Source organism: Tasmannia lanceolata, unplaced genomic scaffold (genome assembly GCF_043159265.1).
Source record: "Tasmannia lanceolata isolate RefF3 unplaced genomic scaffold, GAP_Taslan_0.1 ptg000019l, whole genome shotgun sequence".
NCBI classification, from domain to species: domain Eukaryota; kingdom Viridiplantae; phylum Streptophyta; class Magnoliopsida; order Canellales; family Winteraceae; genus Tasmannia; species Tasmannia lanceolata.
This window is the reverse complement of record NW_027518696.1, coordinates 4,430,957-4,442,747: the sequence shown is the minus strand read 5'-3', so window position 1 is coordinate 4,442,747 and position 11,791 is coordinate 4,430,957. Positions and strand designations below refer to the sequence as shown.

Sequence of the window (11,791 nt, the reverse complement as noted above, 5' to 3'; positions counted from 1 at the left end):
CATATTGTTATTTACTTCCATATATTTATGCTGATTTTGTTGCATATATGTCTTATGATTTGTTCCACTTTGTTCCATATCTGGCTTTCATGCCGTGTTAAGTAGAGAGCTCTACTTATATTGCTATCAGTCTATCAGATATGTATAGGCTGATGATATGGGCACTGACATGTTTTAATAATTGAACAAACTCAGCTTGTCTTTTCCTTAAGTTATCAAAACATATTATTGGATCGAGCAACAGGGCCCATGCCTAGGGAAGGGGGCCTAAAGATTTCAGGGATGGCCCCTTTGGTTCAGCCTTCAAACTAAACAAATTGGTGGGTAAAATCACACTTTATAATACTTTTTAGTCATACATTAGTATGGTCTAATGTCCAAAGACACCTCCAAGTAGTGGCAAAGCCATAGCCATAAAACATGGGATCATTGATCCAATGATCTCAACCATCCATCCAATGTGAAGTTTGTATCTACAGGCTAAATGATATCGAATCAAACACACCCACATGTCAATTCAACCAGCAGACAATTAGAAAAGTGCTTAAAGTAAGGAGTGGCATTACCAGAACAAGGGGTCTAGATATCCTCCCTTTTTCAAACTGAAAAGAGATTTTTTCCTCTCAATTGGGAAAAGGAGAAACGCCCATCCTATGAGCAAGGGATTTTAGTCTTTCTTTTGAGCTCAAGACATCTATAATGTGATGTAGAAAATAATTCTGAAATCATCTCAAAATTATAAGGGAAAAGAATAAGACAAGTCACGGGGCACTACCGCATTATAAATTTATAATACAATGTGCCCCCACTATATGTCACAGTGGGTCTCACCTTCTATTGATCCGACTTTATACCGTTTAGCTTGAACTTATATATATATATATATATATATATATATATATATATATATATATATATATATATATATATATATATATATATGAGAGAACATTTCCTACACACTTGTGTAGGTAAGTTACCTACACACTACCTTAAAATACAGTGGGGGCCCACATTGTACCTCCACAAATCGTAGGGTTGGGATGATCCTATGGATCTGATTTTTTATGGACACCCTATCTATGTGAGGACCATTCAAATGAATGGTTTGGATCACCCAAACAATGTGGGCCCCCACTGTATTTTAACGTAGTGTGTAGGTAACTTACCTACACAAGTGTGTAGGAAATGTTCTCTCATCTCTCTCTCTCTCTCTCTCTCTCTCTATATATATATATATATATATATATATATATATATATATATATATACACTGTTGGTGAGCTTATGGTGAGCTAGCTTGCCCAATCACATGGGGCCCCACTTTGTTAGGACGATCCAAACCATTCATTTGAAAGTCCCTTACATAGATGGGGGCCCCTCCATTTGTAAAGGACAAAAATGGACAGACACAAATCTGCCCCATTTTTGTCCTCCACAAATGGAGGGGTTAGGATGATCATATGGAGCTGATTTTTGGTACACCCCCTATCTATATGATAAGGCCTTGCAAATGAATGGTTTGGATCACTCCCCAAAATGTGGGACCCATGTGATTGGGCAAGCTAGCTCACCAACAGTTTCCTCATATATATATATATATATATATATATATATATATAGAGAGAGAGAGAGAGAGAGAGAGAGAGAGAGAAAGAGAGAACATTTCCTAAGAGAGAGAGAGAGAGCGAGAGGAAACGGTTTGTGTGCAGCTGCACAAACCATGGTGGGGGCCACATTTTTGGGGGATCCAAAGCATTCATTTGGAAGGCCCTTCCATGGATAGGGTGTCCACAAAAAATCAGCCCTATAGGATCATCCTAACCTAATCAAAGTTGGAGGGGAAAATGGACAGACGCTGTTTTTGCCCATTTTTTCCCTCCACAAATGGCAAGGTTAGGATGATCCTAAAAGGCTAATTTTTGGTACATACCCTATCTATGGAAGGGCCTTCTAAATGAATGCTTTGGATCCTCCAAAAAATGTGCCCGCCCCCCATGGTTTGTGCAGCCATGCGCAGATAGCTTATCTGTGCAGCTGCACACAAATCATTTCGTCATATATCAAAGCAATAATCTAAGGGCACTACTGTATTTTGATGAGGGCACTTCTCACTTTATTAAAAGTATGGTATGGCCTGCACCATAGGATGATCCAAACCGTCCATTAGATGGGCCACAATCTGCATAGGTTGTGCCCCAAAAATCATTTCCATAGGTTGATCCTAACCCTCCGATCTATAGGGGGTTAGGATCAACCCTCTAACATTCAGATCAGGGGGTTAGGATCAACCTATGGAAATCATTTTTGGGGCACAACCTATTTCGGATGTGGCCCATCTAATGGACGGTTTAGATCATCCTATGGTGCGGGCCATACCGTACTTTTAATAAAGTGAGGAGTGCCCTCATCAAAATACAGTAGTGCTGATAACATTTCCCTAATCTAATCGTAACATATAATAGTGGGATTTGTTAGGCAATTTCGCCGAAAGCCATTTTGCGGCTAACTTTTGCATCAGAGAACAGCCACATACACTTAATTTTTAGCAGATTTTGTCTTATTCATTTAATTCGTCTGAGGTGGCTGTTCTCTCGTGCAAAAGTGAGCCGCAAAATAGCTTTCCACGAAATTGCCTAGCAAATCCCTATAATAATATATATATATATATATATTTTATTTTTTTTTTGTTGTTAAACATGAACTCGTCAAAAATACACATTATTAGAAGTTATGATCATGGTTTTAAATTTCGACCGAAATCCGTGGAGATCGACACCGAAATCAATAAAAACCGAAACGGTATTTTATTTCAGCCGAAATTTCGGTTTTTCCGAAATTTGAGCCAAAAAATCTGTTTTATTTTAAATTAATTTAATATTTCACCGAAATTTAATATTGAATAAAATATTGATTTCTGTTTTTGTACCAGATTTCGACCGAAAATTCGAAATTTCAGGGTCCGAAACCGGTACCGAAACTAAAATTTTAAACCTTGGTTATGATTGCACGTTAGGCTCTAGAGGATAAAGACGGAAGGGCTATCAAATAAATGGTTTGGATCAACAAAAATTGGGACCCAGTACTAGTAGGGCTGTCACACTGTATTCCAATGAGGTTGTGCCCTACTGGCGACAACAAGTTTGGCCATTGCCATTGGTCTCAACAAGATTGGGTGATCTTAGCCGCATGATCTATAAGATGTCATTTTAGGGTTTCATCAAGAGAATCTACACCGTTGATTCATGTAAGTATTAATCATATGGACAAATGTCCAGTTAGAGTATGACACCTCATGATCGCCCACTAGATCAATTCAATTCTGCCGATCAATCACACTACCAGTTAGGAGAATGCTTTAGTGGGGCGCAACCTCATTGTAATATAATACAGCGCTCTGCTACAAACATAGTGGGTCCCGCCTTCGATTGATCCAAACCGTTCATCTGAGAAGGCCTTGCCTTGATCTCCTATTGGTCCAAAATTAAAGCCGATGTACAAATTAGTAGATGTTAGAATTGGACAATAGGTTAGGTATATCATGTGGGCCATAAGAGATGGAAAGCAAAATTTATCAAATGAACGGTCCAGATCAAACAAAGATGGGACCACTTTCTCAGTCGCGAACGCCCGAGCATTCATAGTTTCATACCCTAATAACGTTGTTTTATCCGATTCTTCTTTCCTCTTATTTTATCTCAAAACCCAAAACCCAGAATTCTCTCTCATGAACTGCAAACTATGTATTCGCCCAACACTTTCCTTTTCAATTCTCTTTCCAAATTCTACACACAGAATCATAAATTCCATCAGTTCCAAACATCGTTTTTCCTCGAATTCTCTACGCCTTGTAACCCATTTTTCATGGAAGAAAACCCTCTATTTACCAAACAAGAGAAAGCTCCTAATTCGTTCAATGGCAAACGAGAAAGGAGACAAGGGGAAATGGGTTTCTTGGGTTCCTCGTGTTTTCGTAGGAGAGAAGATTTTTAAGCTGATTGCTGGTGGAACTTCGAGCCCCATATGTCAATTTGTCTCGTCTCCTACCACATTTCTCCACTCGCTTGACCCCAGAATAAAATTGGTATTTTTTTCTCTTTCTTTTCATCACAATTTCTTGATTTTATGCTCTGATTTTCTTTTACTTAGATGGGTTCTGGTTAATTTTTTGATTTTTTTTCACAATCTTTTCACCGCATTTCTCCATTCGCTGGACCCAAGAATAAACTTGGTAGTTTTTTCTACCTTTTTCATCACAATTTCTTGATTTTATGCTCTGATTTTCTTTTACTTTGATGGGTTCTGGTTAATTTTTTTATTTCATCACAATCTTTTCCCCCAGAATAAAATGTTTACTGGAGATGTAGAATTTTCATGGCTTAGTTTATAAATGGATTGGTAGTTTGTTATTTTCAGTATCATGGAAAAAAAGGGCTAATGTAAATTATGAGATCATCAATATTTTTTTCATTTCATTCCAAGAGAATCAGATGCACTATATTCTGCTGATAGCTTCTTTTTTCTTTTTTGGGGGGGGGGGGGGGGGGGGGGGATGCTGCTAGGTTGCTTTTCTTTTCAATGTTTTGGCTTAATTTTGGTAAAGGAAATTTTGTGGTGCATCTTTTTTTTTCTTGTGAATTCTCTTTCATTGGGTTCTTCTTTGGAGCTTTATTGATAGGCATGAAAATGCTGTTTCAAGGGAATAGGGGATATTCATGGGATCTTTTGCTTCGAAAAATTTAAAAAAAAAAAGAAAAGAAAAGAAAAGAGGGAAAAACGTAAAAAGGGATCGGTCAATTGATATTCGCATTATATATACATGTGTGTGTGTATTCCTGTATACAATGAAATATAAATTTTTTGATTGCTTTAATAGTCACAGAAGCCTACAGTTGGCTCTTTTTTTTATTATCTATACATAGTCCTTCTTAAGTATGGTTGTTTGTAGAACTCCATTGTGTATCGTAGGCTCTTTTGTGGAAAAAAAAAATCAGGTGAAGAAATTCTAATTCTAAATTCAAGTTTCTTACTTTTGCAGGTATGGCTTTTGGCTCTCGTTCTCTTACCGGCTAGGTCACACATTGTTATGCGCCTTGGATTAGTCATATACCTTGCTCTTCTATCAATCTGGACTCTTCCAACACATGTGTGGACGGTATGTTGATGCTTGTTATACTACTAATAGGAAATTTCATGTATTATGTCTATTGGTCTTACATTTATTGATTTATTATTTCTCGGTTGCTCAAAATTTCATTGTTCATACATATAGATTGTCTTGGTTATTCTTTTACTCATGTGAAGATCGTAAGTATGCTAATAATCTTTTTGCTTTTTAAAGTTTAATAACAGGGCACTCTTAATGGCTTTCCAATGTCTTTTATAGGATCAATTGGGCCGAGTGGCTTTACTTTCGGGGATTTTATTTCTTATGCTGGGATTGGGTTCTGATGGTGTGCCTCCACTCGTCCAGTTAAGAAATCCACCACCAACTCTGATAGGATTGCCTAATATCCCTGCGAGCTTGGCAGGTTATTCATATTCAATCATGAAGCTAGGGCCATTGCAGCTCACAAGAAAAGGTCTCTCGGTGGCAAGTACATCTGCATGCTTGTCCTTCACTGTACGAATTTTTTTTCTCATGTTGGTTGTCATGCTTTGTCATTTATCTTTCATCATTACATTTCTTATCTGGACGACTTAATTGTTAACCATAGTTGGAAAATATTCCAGTTTGATAAATATATGCTTGTCTTCTTGGTAGTCTGTCACCTTTAATTGGTAATTTATGGTTTAGGATAACAAAGAATTGTTAAGAAGATTTGAATCCAGTAACAAGTCACGCGAATTGAAGTCTTCTCACTACACCAATTTTCTCTATACTCTCATATTTCCATTGTAGCATTTTTAGTTTATTTCCTTGTTGATATTGAATAAAGTAGATAGGATATTGTTAGTGTCATAACTTATTCAACAGTCTCTTTGTTGAAATTTCTTTTATTAGGAATTGCACAATTGCCTTAAGAAATATATTTCCCTTTGTTTGCAAGATCCTCCAAAGTGCAAGTCTTTGCTTGACTACAACAACACCAGAGCAACTTGCATCTGCCTTACAGTGGTTTATGCACCCTCTGACACTTATTGGTGTTCCAGTTTCTGAAGTAATACTTACTCTACTACTTTCTTTGAGGTTTATCAATCTAGTATTTGATGAGGTAAGTTATAAATTTGTTCAGCGTGTCCATTTTTCCAGTTTTTTTTTTTTTGAAATTTTCTTCCTAGATTTTGCTGATAATGTTATCCCAAAGCTTTCTTTTGCGCTTCTAATTTGCGCCTACATTATGTTGGCAGGTCCGTAATGCTGCATTAGGGATTGTGGCTCGTAGAATACATTGGCAACAGTTAACAGTGATGGAAACGCTTGATAGTAAGTATACTCTGCCTGTAATTAGCCTTTTGTGGCAAGATATTCAGTAAACACTTGAGAGCAGCCACATAGGCTCACTTTCCAACAGATTTTGTCATTGTTCATGAGGTGGCATCTCTCTCATGAACAGACGTTCCGCGAAATGCCTTTTGCGATGGACCCTAGCAACTCAACTCAACTCAACTAAGCCTTTATCCAAACTAGCAAATTCCCTATTATTTTTTTCAGGAAAAACTTGCCCTCTGAGTGGCTGATTAACCCTCTAATTAAACTATTGAGTTTATAATTTTTTTTTAAATGGACTATTGAGTTTATAATTCACGTTTATTTTTCTTATTAATGTTTTTTCTTTTGCAGTTTTTGTTATGTATGTTCGTCGAATATTCAAAAATATCTTCAGCCATGCCGAGCAAATTTCCCAGGTTAAGTGTTTTTAATACTTATCATTATTTCTTTTATTTTCTAAAGGGCGAAAGGAAGGTGTCCTATGATGGCACCCCAAATTGTGCCTTTCACAATCTCCATTAGACATGTTTATGAGGATTGATGATTTATACTCATCATTTGGTGGTCTCCTTCATGGATGGACCACAATGTAAAAATCTCACTAACGGGGACAATCCTAACCGACTGATCAGAGGTATGCAGTTGGGCAGCTAAATCGTAAAGGCTTATATTGTTAGGATTGTCTGATTGTTACAGTTTTTTGCACTATTGCTCCTCAATATGGGGTCCACTAGATGGATAGTGTGGACACTCAAAACTTTGTGCCACGTATATAGTGGTGATGAGCAGAATACTGAGGACACTTTAGGGTGCCATCAGGAACACTAACTACTACTTTGTTAATGTTTGTGAAATGTTTATAATCATGTATGATTTAGAATAAAGAAACTTCCATATATCTGCATCTTTGCCAATTTACTGAAGTATGTTGGCTTTCTTGTGATTCTAAGATTTGTTTTGTGTGCTTTCTTGGGATTCTCAAGAAGACCTTAAAGTTTTCAGATTGCTTCCCTTCTATTTCTATTTCTCTTCTTCCCTACCCTTTCTTCTTCTTCTTCTTCTTCTTCTTCTTCTCTCCTTTCTCTTTTCCTCTTCTCCAGGCCTCCATCACTTTGTTTCACTCCTAATAATGAGAATTGTCAACTGTATTTAGTTGCTTATAAGCCTATTTAGGGAAGGGAAATTGGGTTTTTTGGTTGTTCTTGCTTGTTGGAGTTCTTTTCTTATATTTTCGTTCTGTATTGACAGGCTCGGTCTTGGAGCTTGCCCTCTCCTTCATTCTTTAATACAATCCAATACCATTCAAAAAAGAAAAAGAAAAAAAGAAATCCAGGTTTTAGAAATCTCTCCCCTATCCTGAGATTTCTAAAACCTGGAAACATGGGAGCGTCTCCTACTCTCTTGCTGACGGAAAGAAGGGCGAGAAATCAGAAAACGAAGGCTGCTCTCCTTCTTCTCTTGTCTCCCGTCTACAATTTTGAAGAAATCCAAGATTCTAAAATCCGCGTATCCAAACGGCCCCTAAAGGTTTCTTACTGGAATCAGGCTTTATGGTTGCAATGAAAACACTTCTGTGGAATGTTCTGAGCATTGAAGAAAGCAAGCTGTCTTGCTCCCTAATCCACATCTATGCTTGTGCAATCACTCCTTATGCTGCTGAGTCTTTTCTTGGTTTAGAATGTAGCCCCCAAATCTGGATCATAGGCTTATTCTATTTTTTATTCATTTAGAGGCATTTTATAGCAAAGTATCTCAGTTAAAGTAATTTAGACTGACACTGTTTTAATTGGGAGCTGCTATTTATGCTAACTTGCTTGGTGCATTGCATTGCTAATAGATTGAAAGTTCTGCTCTTACTCTCTTCCTGGATGTGACTTTTATAGGCAATGATTGTTAGAGGCTTTCGAGGTGATAGCAAGACACACAAGATTTACTTTTTGTCAAACTCTTCAATGGGGATGACAGATATCATTTCCTTGTTGTGCCTTCTTGGCTTAATAGGCACAGCCATCATGTGTGAGCTATTCATTGTCTAATATGTATGCCTTTAGTAAGTATCATGCCATTGTCTTTCTCCCTTTATCTCTAATATTTATTTGCTCGAATAAAAATCTATTTAATTTAATTGATAGCAGATGGCTGTTTTTTTCAGCCTCTATTCTGAAGATTCTTGCATGAATCTGGCAAAGTCAATATTTTTTAATTGCATGGCTTGCCATACTGCCTGGACCGTGAGGTGTCGAATAAGGGAATTCACAGTCTTCTATCTCACAGGTAATGTTTTCTTTACATGATTTGTATGTGTTCTTTCCTTTTGTGAATATGTGAGAACTTCATAACAAATAATTAAACTAGAGTAATCTTGAGGGGCATGTTGCTGGGATCGACGATCAGATAGGATCAACCAGAGAGAACCATTTGAGTTGATTTTCAACCGTTTGCTTTTTGGTCTGATCCATGTCATCAGTATCAAGGCTTTAAATTTCAGTGGAGAACGAAACCAAAATAAACCTTACAAAATTTGATCGAAATTTCGGTTTTCCCGAAATTTAAGGAAAATCCCAAAAAATCTGGAATTTTTAACACTATTTAATATTCTCCCGAAATTTCCCCGAAATTTCAATAATTTCGGCTGAAATTTTAGGACGAGATAAAATGTCAATTTATTGGTTTCTTCTTATTTCGCTTGAAATTTTGGTTTCGGTGAGGTCTGAAACGCATTCCGAAACCGAAATTTAAAACCTTGATCAGGATAACATGGGAGCAGATCCTTGACCTTTAGGCATTCAGGAACTTTAATCTCTCCCTCATTTAGTGGCAAACTTACATGGATTCTTCTACATGGGCGAAGAATCCATGTTGGACACGTCTCGGATTCCAATACTTCAGGATTCTTTGAGACACTTCTAGATCTCTTTTATTTGTTTTTTTTTAAATATTACTTCTAGATCTCTTTTATTAGGTTTTCCAAATCCGATGCTCTATACGCATGTCAGATTCCGACACTCGTATCCCATACTTATGCAACATAGAATTAGTGGGAACAAGGTTTGCAATTTCCTCTAGGCAAACTAAACAGAAAGACACTTTTTCTCATGGTTAGATATGATACATAGTGTTGGATCATGCTCCTAGATCTCCATATTCTTCATATAGTGAACGTAAATGTGGCGCTTCATATGCTGCCCCCACGGTTGTAGTATTTAGCTCCTGCAGTGCAGTTATCATTTCACATGGATTAGTGGGAACAAGGTCTGCAATTTTCTCTAGGCAAACTAAACAGAAAGACACTTTTTCTCATGGTTAGATATTATACATAGCGTTGGATCATGCACCTAGATCTCCATATTCTCCATATAGTGAACATAAATGTGGCGCTTCATATGCAGCCCCCACGGCTGTAGTATTTAGCTCCTGCAGTGCAGTTATAATTTCGCATGGATTTTCATCCAGTCTCCAACCCTATTTTGAGAATCTGTGGCTGTAAATCACTAAATCAGGCATAATTACATGGTGTACACGCGTAGCTGCACCGTAATGGGGAGCCAACATAGGTGCCACCCTTGATGTCTGGCTGCTGTTGGATAAATTTCGAGTGTGACACCAAGTCCTTGTTAAACAGATGCCATACATCTCTTCTGGCAATTCACTAATGGCTTGCCATCAATCTACTCCCCCAACGCGAGTGCCCATTGCAGTTTCTCATACTATGTTGCATTAGTACGGGTACGAGTATCAGAATCCATTACTTGTATTGAGTGTCATATTTGGCTAACCTCAGAAAAAAGGATTCGTGGATTCACCAATATATTTTAATCAATTCTTATCTTATTTTTTACATGATAATATGATTACAATAGTTAATATATTGAAATTTTCAATAGGTCAAGTAAATATAATGTTTAATTTTCATACAAAAAACTTACTACTAAAATAGATAAAACTCAAAACATGTGATAGTTGTAAATTTGTTGTAGTAGTTATTAGAAAAAATAGATAAAAGCAACCTAGAAGTGTCATAGTGAATCCTATCCTAAAGCATTGGAATCCGACATGGGGAAGTCGCTAGTTCAAAAGAATCCATGTAACATAGCTCATAAGCCTACACCATAATTGGACTGAATTAAGAGCATCAGCCCCTTGCCAACTACCACCTTCAGAGTTTGAGATGCATCAGAGATGATCAATCACTTTCATGTCTATATCCTCTGAATATATCTCCGAAGTTTCCACAATCAGACTATCACAAACCCAATTATTTTCCAGTAATTAATAGATGGGAGATGATTTGTTCAACCCCTCCAGGAGTGATGCTCCCCCCCTTCAACGTGAATTGTGGCCATATATTTCCCTTCACTATAAGCCAAGATTTTACATGCCCTGTTGCTTATTTGTGTGTATATCAATTGATTGTTGCAATTTGCAGGAAATGATCACATCATACCATGTGCACTAATCCTGTATTTTAGGCCATGTTCTTTTTACACCAATTGTTTGTGAGATTGTTCGTCTGAGCTGCTAAAAGGGCGGGGAAAGTGCGATTTTTTCCCAAATTCTGAGCAATTGTATAGATTCTCCAGATTTACAACCATCTTATTACAGAGTGCTATGCTATTGCCTTTTGTCAAAAGTTTGATTATAATTAAAAAATCTCAGCTCCTATGTATTGTCCTAGCTAAATTTTTATTAGATTATGGAGAGAAGCCTGATAAATTCAAAAATGGTGGGTGAATTCAAAGAAAAAGCCCCTCTTTAATCATTGATACACTGACAGGGCAATCATGGGCATTGAATTCTTCTGACATAAGTACTAAAGCCCCTCTTTAGTCATTGATACACTGACAGGGGGTGTTCCTGGTGATCATAAGAGGCGGATATATCACTTCCCTTCTTAAAAAACCCAAGGTTTTTTTTTCCTATTGAAGAAACTCTGCAAAAGCTCTGATTCTGCACATGGATGGAGGTGCTAATGTGCATGAAATTGATGAAGAAACACCAGCGTTATTAAACCTGATATCTGCACTCCCTTTATTTTGATATTGGCACTCCTTTATTTTGCAACCCTCATTGGCTGGTATGATTCTCAACAACCAATGATTTGGTGTTTAAAACAAAGAGAGGAGTAACAATACCAAGACAAGGGCGTGCGGTTATCATCTTCCTAATTATGATCCAACTTCATTGTATGTCATAATCGGCTAAATTTGAACTTTTTCTTACATTTAAAAAAAAAAAAGGATGAAGATATTTGATTTGTCACTCATCTGACTTTCCATTTGATTTGAACCAAAAGAAAATCAGAGCAAGAGAATAAAATATAGAAGAAAAGGGGTGGAAATATCATTTCCCCTACTAAAT

At 37.0% G+C, this 11,791-nt stretch overlaps 1 protein-coding gene across 1 annotated transcript; it reads left to right on the top strand.

The window, feature by feature from the left end:
* The first annotated feature begins 3,665 nt into the window (after window positions 1–3,665).
* ABCI12 (cobalt ion transmembrane transporter) lies at window positions 3,666–11,113 on the top strand. Its single transcript, XM_077363358.1, has 9 exons — window positions 3,666–4,084; window positions 5,039–5,155; window positions 5,387–5,623; window positions 6,051–6,215; window positions 6,352–6,427; window positions 6,785–6,849; window positions 8,317–8,483; window positions 8,586–8,707; window positions 10,860–11,113. Exons 1-7 carry the CDS (start codon window positions 3,728–3,730, stop codon window positions 8,467–8,469), a joined length of 1,170 nt encoding a protein of 389 aa, XP_077219473.1. The 5' UTR covers window positions 3,666–3,727; the 3' UTR covers window positions 8,470–8,483; window positions 8,586–8,707; window positions 10,860–11,113.
* The last annotated feature ends 678 nt before the right edge of the window (window positions 11,114–11,791 follow it).